Below are 16,694 nucleotides of genomic sequence, written 5' to 3'. Positions count from 1 at the left end.
TCTCACTAGTGCCACAGAGGAACTGGAAAAGAAGGGAACCCTCACCATGGCTTGAGACAGGTCTTAAAGGTAGACTCAGCGATATGACATAGATGCAGAAAGTAAACATCACAGTGGGTCAATTTCCACAAAAACTAAGAGCGTTGAATCACAAGGCTCAACTTCTCCTCTGTTTTAGTGCCCTGGCAACCATGCTGAAATAGCGTGACGCGAATTTGTGCACATGCACAGATACTGTGTGGGACTGTGTGAGAACAAAGTCTTGCCACTCGCTCACCTCAATATCTGTGGTGCTGCTTGTGGAAACGTATTTTCGCTGAGTCTACTTGTAGACCTTTCTTGCAGTCAAATGACCAAATCACCCTCTAGTGGACACTTGGGTAGAACGTTACTAACATTTTTCATAATTTCATAATTACTAAATATTATTTCCAAAAACCTCCTGAAAATCCTGTTTCTATGTCAAACGGTTTTGTTATATTTCAGTCTTCTGTGATGTATATAAAGTATAATATTGTAATGCAAACTCAAAATGTAATACATTTCAACTCTATATCTGATGTCTTTTTCTGTTAAGCCCATAACCATGTGTGTGAGGTGTATACTTTTGTTTCAAAGTGGATTTGTTTAAGACTACCAAGAAACACTGTTTGACCTTGACTTAGCCCACTGAGGTAAAAGGTTAAGACATATTTGTGAAGACATCTTGAGACAACTTAAGAAACATCTTCAAGGCTTTATGTCTCAAAATGTCTCAAGATGTCTCAAATGTATGTCTTAAGACATCTCAAGACATCTTATGACGACAATGATGGCTGGGTCTGTCTGGGGTGTTGTTGTTGCTTTTGGAGAGGCAGGTGTTGTGATTCCCCTACAGTATTTGCGGTTGTACAAATGTGAATCAACTACTGAGGAATCTTATTCATTTCATTTTCATCTAGCCTATAGTTACAAATGACACTCATTAACCATTTCCATTGGCAACATGATGCTGGTGTGACTCACAGCTCACATACAGTTTATTTTATTTATTTTTTTTGGGGGGGGGGGTGATTGTAATTGTGCCACTGACTCATTCTATACAATCATGGACCTGAAAATGAATTTGGCCCAAAACATGATCATTATTCTTCATGGTTTGCTAAAATATGCTGCATTATGAAATTTCTGGATTGTATCACTGGACATAATGATTAATCTTCACTGCACATATAAACTAAATTAAACAAAATACAGAATATTTAACAGACTATCATAACTCCTTGTCACCCGTTAAATCCATAATATATTGTCCACCAAATGGAGCAGCAACTGTCTCCAGGTACAGTTTTCTTCCAGAAGCAGTTAGCTACAGATCAGAGGAAATGAACATGCATGCGCTATACAACTTCTCATACTACAGCGTTTACTGCGCATACAGCTCAGGTAGAAGTAGACTATTACTTGAAACATTAGCATACTAAAGTCGTGACAAGAAGATGAGTTTATGTTCAAAACCCATAATGCCATTTTTAAAAATGTTTTATGTAAAGATGATGTGTGCTCTTTAACATTAGAGGTGTATCTTACAATAATTTCCTTGGCTATCACGTTCAATTGACTGGTGATAATATTACAGTGAATTATTCAGCTAATACCTCAACTGATACAAATGTTGTCGAATAATTATTGGCTAATGGTAAGCTGCACCTTCATTTTCCCAGAAACAAAATAGTCACCCAGAAATGCAGAATACTAGCACTCAGATGACAGGATGCCAATGATTTTTGGTTTATATGCCTAATCCTGAAAAATGCACATCCAAAATTAGCAACAATATCCATCACTTTCAGACTGTTCTCCATTTTTCTGAAGGTGCGGTTGTCTATTTCTCTCTGCCATTACATGCCTTGATGTCATGAGTCAGATGAAACATCAAAGTGTTTGTAATGACATATTTCACAATGATCCTGACTCATTTCCTATACGGTAGTTACTATAAAGGTCTTCAGTGCATTCGGAAAGTATTCAGAACCCTTCCTTTTTTCCACATATTGTTACGTTACAGCCTTAAATTTTTCCTAATCAATCTCCACACAATACCCCATAATGACAAAGCGAAAATGAGACTCGAAATGGAGATTTGGTGCAACCTGTTTCCATTGATCATCCTTGAGATGTTTCTACAACTTAATTGGAGTGCACCTGTGGTCAATTCTATTGATTGGACATGATTTGGAAAGGCACACACCTGTCTATAGAAGGTCTAACAGTTGACAGTGCATGTCAGACCAAAAACCAAGCCATGAGGTCGAAGGAATTGTCCTTAGAGCTCTGAGACAGGATTGTATGGAGGCACTGATCTGGGAAGGGTACCAAAAAAATGTATGCAGCATTGAAGGTCCCCAAGAACACAGTGGCCTCATTCTTAAATGGAAAACGTTTGGAACCACTAAGACACTTCCTAGAGCTGGCCGCTTGGCCAAACTGAGAATTCGGGGGAGCAGGGCCTTGGTCAGGGAGGTGACCAATAACCCGCTGGTCACTCTGTCAGAGCTCTAGAGTTTCTCTGTGGAGATGGGAGAACCTTCCAGAAGGACAACCATCTCCGCAGCACTCTACCAATCAGGGCCTTTATGGTAGAGTGACAAGACGGAAGCAACTCCTCAGTAAAAGGCACATGACAACCCGTTTGGAGTTTGCCAAAAGGCACCTAAAGGACTCTCATACCATGAGAAACAAGATTCTCTGGTCTGATGAAACCAAGATTGAACACTTTGGTCTGAATGCCAAGCGTCACGTCTGGAGGAAAGCTGGCACCATCCCTACTGTGAACCATGGTTGTGGCAGCATCATGCTGTGGGGATGTTTTTCAATGGAAGGGACTGGGAGACTAGTCAGGATCGAGGCAAAGATTAACAGAGCAAAGTACAGAGAGGTCCTTGATGATAATCTGCTCCAAAGCGCTCAGGACCTCAGATTGTGGCCAAGGTTCACCTTCCAACAGGACAATGACCCTAAGCACACAGCCAAGACAATGCAGGAATGGCTTCAGGACAAGTTTCTGAATGTCCTTGAGTGGCCCAGCCAGAGCCCGGACTTGAACCCGATCGAACATCTCTGGAGAGACCTGAAAATAGCTGTGTAGCGACACTCCCCATCCAACCTGACAGAGCATGAGAGGATCTGCAGAGAAGAATGGGAGAAACTCCCCAAATACAAGCTTGTAGCGTCATACCCAAGAAGACTCAAGGCTGTAATCGCTGCCAAAGGTGCTTCAACAAAGTACTGAGTAAAGGGTCTTAATACTTATGTAAATGTGATATTTCCTTCTTTTTTTTATACATTTGCAAAAATGTCTAAAAACCTGTTTTTTCTTAGTCATTATGGGGTATTGTGTGTAGATTGATGACAATTTTCTCAAATGTGGAAAAAGTCAAGGGGTCTGAATACTTTCCGAATGCACTGTATGTACTTTAATTTGTTGTTCTGTGTGGCTCAGTTGGTAGAGCATGGCACTTACAATGCCACGGTTTTGGGTTCGATTCCCATGGGGGACCAATATGGGGGGAAGTACAAAAATGTATGCACTCACAAGTCGCTCTGGATAGGAGTGTCTGCTAAATTACTAAAATGTAAGAATTCCATGATACCTTTTCCCACACCTCTTTCAAACATTGACCACCAAACAAGAGGGAATGGCAGCTCCTGGCATGATGCATATAACTGTAAACATGTATAATAGTGTAGAACTACACACAGTGCATGCTAATATGCAGTAATTAATACTAACTTGGTATTATTCATTCACAGAAATGCCAGTAGTGCGTCATGAACCAGTTTATAATACACCTTAAGTAATTGAGGTTCACTATGTTTGTCATCGTCTATAGGGGCACAAACGGTTGAATGCCAGGCCAGCCATCCACTGTAAATGCACCAAGGTTTCCAAGTGTTTGATACCCCTCGATTCACTCCATTCCAGACATTATTAAGAGCCCTCCTCCCATCACCAGCCTCCTGTGAACTCAATACACTATAACTCGCCACACTATCCCCAGGTCCTCTGCTAAGAACATAGAAACACTTACTGCTTCAGTGAGAGGTATGCGACCTCTTGCCTGAGAATGTGAAATTGACAATGCACACTGGCTCTCTCAATGTGAGTGCTTATTTTCTCAAAGGCTCTGGCCTACAGATACAGTACAAGCATACCACACAAGATCTATGACTATACTGAAGAATACTGGTGAGCATTGATAAAAAACTAGTCCAGGTGAAAAGACATCTTACATACATGGCAGATAACCAACAGCATTCTCATCTGTAGGACACTAGTATCTACCACTACCTGACACGCACAACAAAACCAACCCTGTGCTCTATGCAACAACTCCACCAGCAAATAGCCCTAAATGTCTATATCCCTTTGAGTAAAACTTTTAAAACATTATGATGAGATATACTCTTATCACATGCACCTTAAGACAAATGTCAATTGCCAATTTAATTAATTTCACTGGTGCCTCCATGAAAATTACTGATTAGAACCCTTGTGGAAATCCTTCAATTACTTCAACTTGGGAAGAGATATCATCTCAATCAACCATGTAGATTATCACCGGCTAATTATTTCTACCAGTTAATGGGAAGGAGGAATTTACACACACATATGGACTTTTTTCTTCCCTTCAGACATTAGTAATAGCTAGTCTAATATACAAATTCCCATAGATTATTCCGACTAGGCATGCATTTGTTTTAAATGTGCAGTGATGTACATGATGTACACATACTCGTAATGCATAAACTACACAAACGCAAGGAAAACATATAACTGAAGAGGTATATGTCACGTTGGTATGAATGATCGGGAGACAGATGCAGGAATGCGTAATAGGGTTTTTTATTGCACCCAAATTACGGCGTGCCGTGTAAAGGCACGGGGACGAAGACCAAATAAACACTATACAAAACACAGGGTTGAAACCCAAAACAAAAGAGCGAGGAGAACCTCGAATAAATAACACACGCGCACAATGATTATCACACGGGACGAGACCCGTAATCATCTGCACAATCCACAAGGGCACGAAAGCCCAAAACACACAGCACAGGTACTCACACGCACCAACGGACATTGTAACAATAGTCGACAGCCCAATGGAAACCAAAGGGCACACTTATACAAGTACTAATCAGTGGGAATAGGGGACAGGTGTGCGTAATGAAAGTTATGGAGGGATCCGTGACAGTATTGGTGATATCATTGGTATAATTTCAGTCGTATTGGCAGCTGTGGTTACGGTGTGGTACAGTTATAGCAGCGGCAGCTTGCTGGTACAGTGGTAGCAGTGGAGGTAATAGCACTTTTGTACCATGGTTAACTGGGGCATAACCTTTTTTAAAGCCAGTAATGACACATGGCTTAGAGGTCTTCTAAATTACATCAACTTTTTTGTCTGATTAAAGCTGCAATATGTAACTTTTTGGGGTGACCTGACAAATTCACATAGAAATGTCAGTTGTAGATCTGTCATTCTCATTGAAAGCAAGTATACAAAGCGGAAGATCTGTTCTATATGCGCTATTACTATGCTTCCGTTCTTAAGTTTTGTTTTTGCGTCTTTTACTTTTGGTTTTGTAATCCAGCTTCAAACAGCTGAAAATACAATTTGTTTGGTTATTGAAAATATACACTACCATTCAAAAGTTTGGGGTTACTTAAAAATGAAGACCAGCATCCCGGAGTTGCCTCTTCACTGTTGACGTTGAGAATGGTGTTTTGCGAGTACAATTTAATGAAGCTGCCAGTTGATGGCTTGTGAGGCGTCTGTTTCTCAAACTAGACACTCTAATGTACTTAGACACTCTAATGTACTTACTCTATTCTGGTTGGAGCCAGTTTGCGCTGTTCTGTGAAGGGAGTAGTACACAGCGTTGTACGACATCTTCAGTTTTTTAGCAATTTCTTGCATGGAATAGCCTTAATTTCTCAGAACAAGAATAGACTGATGAGTTTCAGAAGAAAGTTATTTGTTTCTGGCCATTTTGAGCCTGTAATCAAACCCACAAATGCTGATGCTCCAGATACTCAACTAGTCTAAAGAAGGCCAGTTTTATTGCTTCTTTAATCAGAACAACAGTTTTCAGCTGTGCTAACATAATTGCAAAAGGGTTTTGTAATGATCAATTAGCCTTTTAAAATGATAAACTTGGATTAGCTAACACAACGTGCCATTGGAACACAGGAGTGATGGTTGTTGATAATGGGCCTCTGTACACCTATTTAGATATTCCATAAAAAATCTACCGTTTCCATCTACAATAGTCATTTACAACATTAACAATGTCTACACTGTATTTCTGATCAATTTGATGTTATTTTTGGACAAAACAATAGCTTTTCTTTCAAAAACAAGGACATTTCTAAGTGACCCCAAACTTTTGAACGGTAGTGTATTTCACAGTGGTTTAGATGGTACAATAATTCTCTACACTATAGTTGTTTGTTTTGACAAAACAATAGCTTTTCTTTCAAAAACAAGGACATTTCTAAGTGACCCCAAACTTTTGAACGGTAGTGTATTTCACAGTGGTTTAGATGGTACAATAATTCTCTACACTATAGTTGTTTGTTTTGACAAAACAATAGCTTTTCTTTCAAAAACAAGGACATTTCTAAGTGACCCCAAACTTTTGAACGGTAGTGTATTTCACAGTGGTTTAGATGGTACAATAATTCTCTACACTATAGTTGTTTGTTTTGTAAAATAAACTGAATTTATGCAAACTATTCACATTTTAGAAACCAGGAAATGGCAGAGAGATTTCTGCATAGTGCACCTTTAAATAGCTGAACAAGCTGAATAGTTTTATTGTTGGCCTCTTGCCCGGTTTCACTGAAGTCAAAACCACTCAGCAAAATACAGTCCTGAAGCTCTCCCGATATATTTCTGTAGATGTTCTTTGATTCCATTTAGTTTAAAACAGATAATTTGTGCTCCCAAAGTTCACGGTCATCATCACTGAACCATAAAAGCTTGGCTTCCAGGGTATGGTTTGGGGGCAATATTTCGGCTATTTCAGGTCCAGGGATGGGAATGTAGGATGGCGAAGCCCCACTATAAAGGACTACCAAGGTCATATTTGCTTTGTGTAGAAACACAAAGCCACGCCCCTTTCAAGGTGTAAGAACACCCTGACCTGCTATTCACACAGTCAAATCTCTAAATATTGTTGTGTGTGTATGTGTGTGTATGTGCGCGTGCGTGTGTGTGCGCACCATTCCCTGTCTTATCTTCATCTGAGGATCGCTAATGATAGTCTGACATGAAGTGACAAGCATGGCAATTTTGGGGGAAACATTTGTAGCCTACTATTTGGTAAAATGGAGTTGAGGTCGAGGCTGAATTTTATTGGGGAAAGTTTCTCTGACTGTCTGTCTCCCTTACAAATCCAGTAACACAAGCTATGATTAAAGTGTCTTGTATTTTCTCTTGGATGGCACTACCAACACCAACAAGGAATATTTGAATAGATAAGTTATATAGCTCGTTTTAATGTATTTTAACACACCTTTGGTTCAATTGAACCAGTAAATCCACACTTTTCAGTCTTGTGCGTAATTGTATACGCAGTAGCTAATCAGTACAGGTATCCACCCCTTCATCTCCCAACATACTGTATGTGATGCCTGTGGACACAATGAACTGGTAGACAAAAGCAATAAAATAATCTACAACACATTGATAATTGTAGCGATAAAGACAGGCCAAAACAATGGCACGTTACCTTCGGCAAGCAGACGCATTGCATGAACAAATGAGGAGTCCAGCGTATCTTTCTCGGCCATCAGCTCCGGTAAGCATTTCTCCTGATCCATGATAAGGTACCTCTCCTGTTCACCGCTTGTGCAGGTGAGACGACAAAAGTGATGAGGGTCGGAATGCGCGTCTCTCTTCCACTTGGTAATTCTCTTTATAGGTAGGCTACCGCAAAAAAATCCGTAAGTAATCTCTTCAATTACACGTGATGCTTGACTGAGAACTGAAAGAAATTCAGAGCTATAAACACATCTCTCCACATCCCACTCCCTCCTGGAGAATCAGCCACCTTAGCTACAGAGAGACTGCGTGGCGCTCCCCGCCCCTCTGAAACACGATTGGTCATATGAGACAGACTATTCGCAAACAACAAATCTCAACACTGTTATGGTAATGCCCTGTTGTAGTAGGCTACAGCGAATATTTTCCTTCAGCCGCTGTCCTTGGTGCTGAGCATTTCTCACGTGTGGAAAGAAGCAGACACATTTGAGTCAATTAGCAGACGCCCTTATCCAGAGTGACTTACAATAGTGAGTGCATACGTTTTCATATTTACCCATACTGGTCTCCCGTTGCGAGTGCCATGCTCTACCAACTGATCTACACCGGACATAAATGCGGTGACGTTAGATAGGCAACACAATAAACCTGTTAATATGAATGAAATGCAAGGTCTTAGGCTACTGGGCATTAGTGTCCATGTATTGTCACAACTCTATTCCTTTTACTAGACAAAACGTATTTTGACAATACATCTGTGGCAGGCTAGAAAAATGGCCAAAATGGAATTAGGTTGAATCTCTTTAAGGCAACAGCTGTCTTACACAAATTGGTCTGAAATGGAAATAAAGTAGATGGTACAGATCAAACATCTCAAGGCATTTCTAAAATTAATTTACACAATATAAATGAGACATTAAGTTGATTGTCACAATTTAAATTTGACTTGCTTTGTTCCAACACAATGAAACATTAAGTGAGAAGAGGTGTTTGTTCATCTCCATTTTATATGTGAAAATATCATAAATACTCGGGACATGCTGGCCAAAGACTGCACACACTTGGGTGAAAATGTTTTGTCAATCCGTACACACTTAGATAAAAGGGTTCCTAAAGGGTTCTACTGCTGTCCCTATAGGAGAACCCTTTTTAAGTTCTACATGGAACCCAAAAGTGTTATACTACCTGGAACCAAACGGGTTCTTCAAAGGGTTCTCCTATGGGGACAGCTGAAGAACCCATTTGGGTTCTAGATAGCACCTTCTTTTCTAAGAGTGTAGGAAGGACATGTGAAAAATAATGTTGCATGTAATGTTTCCTCAAGCCTGCCTTGTGGTTTGAGTGAGCTTATTTTGGTATGCCTATGAATACTAATCAATGGATTTGTTGCGAGCTTCTACTTGCCAAGTTGGATTAGAATGTGGTGACAACAAACCTCCAGAAGGGTCACACGCATGCAGGTGCGCACGCACGCACGCACACACACACACACACACACTTTAGTAACTGTATAAATCCAGCTCGTTTCATTAATGATTGAATGGATTATAGACCTGCGTGTCATGAACGTAACTGAGCATAATCACCTATCATATAATTTCAACCCTTCTATTATGAAACATTCTACATACTGCTACAGCCTCTTAGAGGATACACTTATAGACATTCTAAATGGTAGAAGCATTAGTCTTTTAACAGCTATCCTTGTCCTCCTCAAGGCCACATATACAGCAGCTTATACCAATGTCCATTACAAGATGGGCTCAGTCGTATTGGATTTGGTTTCTTGACATGATGTGCTCTCTCTGGGAGGCTGAGAGGAAGAGAGAATGTTCCATAACCCAAGGACAAAGACATCCTCACTAAAACACAAAGGTTGTCTGATCTCATAGCTTAGGGAGAGCTTACTTAGGGAGAGCTAGTGTTATCATGTGTATTTGCACGACAAGACCAAGTCGATTTGTTGTGTAGTTTGCATGCTCCTGGGTATAACAAATACTGTAGCAACCTGCATTGTTATTATAATGATAACAGTATTTCAATGCAGTGACAAAATGGTGGTTGTTTGTTCCCAACTGATCTTTATGTTTTGGTATAAACTGTAAGCTGTATGCTTTCTGACATTGGTTGACGTTCTATGTTTGGTGGATAGGATAATCAAAGGAGGGAGACTAATTGCCAATTTGGTGATTTCTAAGAATTATCCACAGGTGGGATTGAGGGAATTAATATTCTCAGGAAGTTAGGAATAATGGTCAGCAGCTTTCAAAAAGGAATATTTTGTGAGATGACTGCTGAGATTGTACTGATTAGAGCTGGGCGATAAGGACAGAAATCCATATCACAATAAATTGCCTGAATTGATGTGATAACGATAAATAGAACGATAAGTTTATAACATTAATGTGGGACACCATTTTTTTGTATTATCCTTAAACCACTACTGTTAGTGCGATGGCTGTAGCCATCTATTGTTCCATGAACAATCACCCATATTAGCAAAAGTATTACATTTCAAACTTCACTGTTCTCTAGTACAGGCTACTTATCCTAATGAACCATATCAGCAAAATACCTGCGATATCTTTTCTCTGATTGGTTCCCCTGTGAAATATCTACTTGGTTGTATAGTCCAAAGACAGAGTGGTACGATATATGTTAGGAGGGATATAATGTTCCATTTTAAAACATGTATGACCATATGAATAACAGAACCAACATTTATTAAAAGGTCCAATGGAGCTGTTTCTGGGTAACAATTAAGTACCTTACTGTGATTGTTTTCAATTCAAATGGTAAAAAAAATTAACAAAAACACTCTATCTTCTTAGCAAAGAACAATTTCTCAAGTAAGCATTTTGCTAGGACTGTCTGAGAGTTGTCTGAGTGGGGAGGGGAAAATTGAAAAGGATCTGTTATTGGCAGAGAGGTTTGGAACCCTCTGTCTTATTGGTCTATTTACTAATTTACTGCCAGGCCAAAACTCCATCCCACCAAAACAGACGGCAAATTTAGGAGGTCCTTTCAAACAGCTCTTACTTACACCAAAAAGGCATTATCATCATTTTCACAATTTCACAGTATTATTCCAACCTCATAGCGTGGAAGTATATATAAACCACAGGAAATGTTTTTGACTGCAATGGGCCATTAAGATTGCACAGACTAGAGGAAAGGGTCAAGTATAGCAAAAGGGACTATAACAACCATCTCTGAGAAGGAAAAACACCCATTAATGAAGAATTTATTTGAACTTTGATCTAACAGTACCTTTAGTGCGCCTTTTTCAAAGTACAATACTTGAAAGGGTGTGCTATGGTGTAACTTTTACAAGGTATAAAAATTATCTCCGAATTCCAGTAGTGTGCTCAAAGGCAGGTTAGCCAAGTTAGGCAGGCAGGAAGGTTGCAGACATATTGCAAATACTTTACTAAAGTTAAAATGTATCTTTAAAAACACTTTTTAATGGATGTTATTCCAAGAATAAGATCATGAAAGTATGTGAAAATCACTTACACTGCCACAGTCTAAAATGCATTTATGTACTGTTTTAGTTTGCCACAGCTGCATAGTCATATGAAATGGATGGATTCTTGCAGCTCTCTGGTGGCCAAAACATAAAACTGCATATTCAGAGTCCTAACATGACAGACAGTCCACATTGATTGATGATTTGCATTTATATTGTCCATAAGATTCAGAAACAGGCAGTTTATGCATTTGTGGCCTGCAATTACAGCACTAACAGCTCTGAACCATGTCAGCAGCGAATTTTTTAAATCACAAACCAAATTATTTTCTTTTTACTATAAGCTGAACATTATGAACTGATTTAACTCTTCTTGTATTTTCATTATATTGTATAAAAGACACCTCAAATTAAAGTCCACTGTTATTGCAAATAAAAAATGGCACACTTTTAAAAATGTAAAAGAAAATGTCAAATGATTACAAGCACTACAAAATGACATCTTATAATGAGATCTGGCAGTATAATTTTAACCTCTGTAAAGTCATAATGTTCTCACTAGGTAGGTGCAACCTGGTGCAACCTTATATATGTGTCAAAAACCCAGTGTGAATGGAACAGAAAAGGAGATGATGAATTTGTTATTTTAGCAGGGACCCAGAATGTGGAAATCCAATATCCCTGTGTATGAATTATTAACTAGAATTGGTCAGTGAAGGGAAGGTAATATTAAGGTATGGTCAATTTGGGACCAAATGGCTCTCCTACACTCTTAGAAAAAAAAGGTGCTATCTAGAACATAAAAGAGTTCTTCAGCTGTCCCCATAGGAGAACCTTTTGAAAAACCCTTTTTCGTTCCAGGTGGAACACTTTTGGTTCCACGTAGAACCCTTTTGGGTTCCATGTAGCACCCTTTCCACAGAGAGTTCTCCATGGAACCCAAAACGGTTCTATCTAGAACCAAAAAGGTTCTACCATGGAATCAAAAAGAGTTCTCCTATAGATGCGGTAAAGAGGTCAATGGAACGCAGACCGTGGGGGATAAAAGAAGGATGCCGGACTGGCGCCCATTCAACACACCTGATCTAACAAAGTGGATATTCGTCAACTCCGTCATGACTGATGTATTGTAACAGATCCACAATGTGGTTACTAAGTCCTATTTGGATGTATATAGCTGTTTTCTAACATTTAGAAGTTGTTCCTTTTCAGGTCTAGAAGAAGTGACTGCTAAATGCTGACTACCGTTTGTACAGTATAAGCTAGTAGTATAACTAGCATACAGAAATCGGTGGTAGGGTAATCAAAGTCATTTTTAACTGCAATACAGTTGATTAGTGACGATGACAAGAACATGTATTGGGATTGACATCCATTTTTACCTCAAAATAGTGTGAAATACACATATAAACAGTAATCTAAATGTAGGCTCATTTTTCTGGGGGGTAATGAGGAGATTCGTCATCTTTCCCACATGCATTTCCATTGTCTGGGTCGAGTTCCATTGACCTCTGCACCGCATCTATGGGGATGAACCCTTTTGGGACCCTTATTTCTAAGAACTTCTCACTTTCTACAACGGTCCTACAATCACTTTAACCTTATTTCTCACTGTATGGTTTGTCTTTTTTTCAAACATATTTTTTCAAAAGTTCAAAGTTAGTTACTTTAAGGACCAGTTCTCTCTCTGTGGGTCTAACCCCAAGAAGTTCGGGAAAACGGTTAAAGACCTGGAGAATAAACCCTCCTCCTCACAGCTGCCCATGTCCCTTAATATAAATGATGTGGTTGTTACTGACAAGAAGCACATGGCTGAGCTCTTTAATCACCACTTCATTAAGTCAGGATTCCTATTTGACTCAGCCATGCCTCCTTGCCCGTCCAACATTTCCTCATCTCCCACCCCTTCTAATGCAACTATCCCCGATGCTTCTCCCTCTTTTTCCCTTGCCCCACTACAAAGTTTCTTCTTGCAGGCAGTCAATGAGTCCGAGGTGTTAAAGGAGCTCCTGAAACTTGACCCCCAAAAAACGATATTGTCAGATGGTTTAGACCCTTTCTTCTTTAAGGTTGCTGCCTTTATCATCACCAAGCCTATCTCCAACCGTATTAACCTGTAACCTTCTGGGGAGGTTCCCATTGCTTGGAGGCAGCCACGGTTCGTCCTTTATTTAAAGGGGGATATCAAGCTGATCCTAACTGTTATAGGCCTGTTTCTATTTTGCCCTGTTTGTCAAAAGTGTTGGAAAAACTTGTCAATAATCAACTGACTGTCTTTCTTGATGTCTATAGTATTCTCTCTGGTATGCAATCTGCTTCCGCTCAGGTTGTGGATGTGTCACTGCAACCTTAAAGGTCCTCAATGATGTCACCATTGCCCTTGATTCTAAGCAATGTTGTGCTGCAATGTTTATTGACTTGGCCAAAGCTTTTGATACGGTAGACCATTCCATTCTTGTGGGCCGGCTAAGGAGTATTGGTGTATCTGAGGGGTCTTTGGCCTGGTTTGCTAACTACCTCTCTCAAAGCGTGCAGTGTATAAAGTCAGAAAATCTGCTGTCTCTTCCACTGCCTGTCACCAAGGGAGTACCCCAAGGCTCAATCCTAGGCCCCAAGCTCTTCTCAATTTACATCAACAACATAGCTCAGGCAGTTGGAAGCTCTCTCATCCATTTATATGCAAATGATACAGTCGTAAACTCAGCTGACCCCTCCCCGGATTTTGTGTTAAATGCTCTAAAACAAAGCTTGCTTAGTGTCCAACAAGCTTTCTCTACCCTTAACCTTGTTCTGAACACCTCCAAAACAAAGGTCATGTGTTTTGGTAAGAAGAATGCACCTCTCCCCACAGGTGTGATCACTACCTGAGGGTTTAGAGCTTGAGGTAGTCACCTCATACAAGTACTTCGGAGTATGGCTAGATGGTACACTGTCCTTCTCTCAGCACATATCAAAGCTGCATATCAAATCTAGTCTTTGTTTCCTCTATCGTAATCGCTCTTCTTTCACCCCAACTGCCAAACTAACCCTGATTCAGATGAAAATCCTACCCATGCTAGATTACAGAAACATAATTTAAAGATCAGCAGGTAAGGGTGCTCTCAAGCGGCTAGATGTTCTTTACCATTCGGCCATCAGATTTGCCACGAATGCTCCTTATAGGACACATCACTGCACTCTATACTCCTCTGTAAACTGGTCATCTTTGTATACCTGTCACAAGACCCACTGGTTGATGCTTATTTATAAAACCCTCTTAGGCCTCACTCTCCCTATCTGAGATATCTACTGCAGCCCTCATCCTCCACATACAACACCTGTTCAACCAGTCACATTCTGTTAAAGGTCCCCAAAGCACACACATCCCTGGGTCGCTCGTCTTTTCAGTTCACTGCAGCTAGCGACTGGAACGAGCTGCACCAAACACTCAAACTGGACAGTTTTATCTCAATCCATTCATTCAAAGACTCAGTCATAGACACTCTTACTGACAGTTGTGGCTGCTTTGCATGTTATATTGTTGTCTCTATCTTCTTGCCCTTTGTGCTGTTGTCTGTGCCTAATAATGTTTGTACCATGTTGTGTTGCTACCATGTTGTTGTCATGTTGTGTTGCTACGATGCTGTGTTGTCATGTGTTGCTGCCTTGCTATGTTGTTGTCTTAGGTTTCTCTTTATGTAGTTTTGTGTTGTCTCTCTCGTCATGATGTGTTTTGTTGTATATTTAATTTATTTTTATTCCCAGCCCCCGTCCCCACAGGAGGCCTTTTGCCTTTTGGTAGGCCATCATTGTAAATAAGAATGTGTTCTTAACTGACTTGCCTAGTTAAATAAAGGTTAAAAACACTTTTTTTATATAATTGAAAAACACTTGCAAGAGAAATGCACTTAATCTTTTGATTCATCACATACGTTACTATTTATTGTCTATCCTGTTTTGCCTAGTCACTTTATCCCTACCTATTTGTACATGTCTACCTCAATTACCTCGTACCCCTGCATATAGACTCGGTACTGGTACCCCGTGTATATAGCCAAGTTATCATTGAATCTGTACTGGTACCCTGTGTATATAGCCAAGTAATCATTGACTCTGTACTGGTACCCTGTGTACATAGCCAAGTTATCATTACTCATTGTGTATTTATTCCTTGTGGTATTACTGTTCTATTATTTCTCTTTTTTTCTCTCGGCGTTGTTGGGAAGGGCCTGTACGTAAGCATTTCACTGTTAGTATACACCTGTTGTTTACAAAGCATGTGACAAATGCTATTTAATTTGATTTGACTAAATCACTGAGGTGGTTTCTGGAGTGATCTAAGGTGTTGTATCAACAGCATTGTACAATAAGTATCAAGAGTAAGCTACCAATGGCTAATGTTTTGGAACACAATCATTGCATTGAAATAAATGTCTTTGCTACACCGTGATATGAAATGTAACAGACTTCAGTATACGGATCAAGCTCCGCACTGTTTCTGCTGGTGTTTTTTATGGAAGTAGCCTACATTGTACAGTGCTGTGAATCACAGCAACATGGTCAAGATTCAGGGCTATACCTCTGAATCTAGGCTGGTTCAGAGTACAGGCTTGAGCTAATAATCCCTGCTATTGCTCTTGGCTAAAAGTGGCAACACCACCAGCTCTAGTTGGAGTGCAGCCTTGCAGGATTCAGACAAGCCAATGCCCTTTGTGACCCGCAATTATTTTCAGTGCTAGCTACCTGGTAAAAGTGAATTTAATAATTGCCTCCGGTAAGACAGAAAATGTGGAAATAATAAGATATTAGACCTCACAGAGGTAATTGAAATTTTAAAAAAATTGTACTTCAGAGTGCTACATTGCATATCAGCAATTACAATGGACCATGGTCCATCCATTTATGGCAAAAAATTCAAGGGCATAAACATTTCCCATATTCTATTTCCTTGTTCAAAAGCTGTGTATCTTGTTTTGTGTTAAATTGTTTTCTCCTTTGAAGCAACGGAAAAATAAACAGCTATGAGAATGAAAGGTAACACCTTGCCTTGCAAGGGAATTTGATAAGGCATTTTTTCCTAAAGCATAATTGTTTTTCACATTTTCTGTGTGCAAACCAGTTGGCTACTGATATACAAACACTCTGTTTAAAGCCCAGCCCATATGTTGTCTAATATAACTGACAGATTAGTGGTAGATGGAATGAGCTCAGTGCGTTACCCAGTTTATTGTTGGATAAAGCATCAGAGAATGAAAAATAAAATCAAGATGTATTTTTTGTCAGTAAAACTAAGTTAAACTGTGCCTCCATTTGGGAGAAGTACACTACATGACCAAAAATATGTGGACACCTGCTCGTTGAACATCTCATTCCAAAATCCTGGGCATTAATATGGAGTTGGTCCCCTCCTTTCTGCTATAACAGCCTCCACTCTTCTGGGA

General features: G+C 39.8%; 1 protein-coding gene across 9 annotated transcripts in view; it reads right to left on the bottom strand.

Annotated features, from left to right (window-relative positions):
- Window positions 1-8,136, bottom strand: part of LOC115201586 (KH domain-containing, RNA-binding, signal transduction-associated protein 2) — a 126,755-nt gene extending 118,619 nt beyond the window's left edge. For 8 of the 9 annotated variants that reach the window (XR_003879767.1, XR_003879770.1, XR_003879769.1 and 5 more), the window contains exon 1: window positions 7,774-7,864. Coding sequence is in view for 2 of the 9 variants with exons in the window: in XM_029765349.1 (XP_029621209.1) it covers window positions 7,774-7,864 (91 nt within the window). In the remaining 7 variants the exon portion in view is untranslated. Of the gene's footprint in view, window positions 1-7,773 lie in introns of all 9 variants that reach the window. The other variant, XM_029765348.1, reaches the window with a different exon arrangement.
- Window positions 8,137-16,694: the final 8,558 nt, after the last annotated feature.

The sequence above is a fragment of the Salmo trutta genome, chromosome 10, assembly GCF_901001165.1.
Source record: "Salmo trutta chromosome 10, fSalTru1.1, whole genome shotgun sequence".
Lineage (NCBI taxonomy): Eukaryota > Metazoa > Chordata > Actinopteri > Salmoniformes > Salmonidae > Salmo > Salmo trutta.
This window is presented reverse-complemented; position numbering and strand designations above follow the sequence as displayed.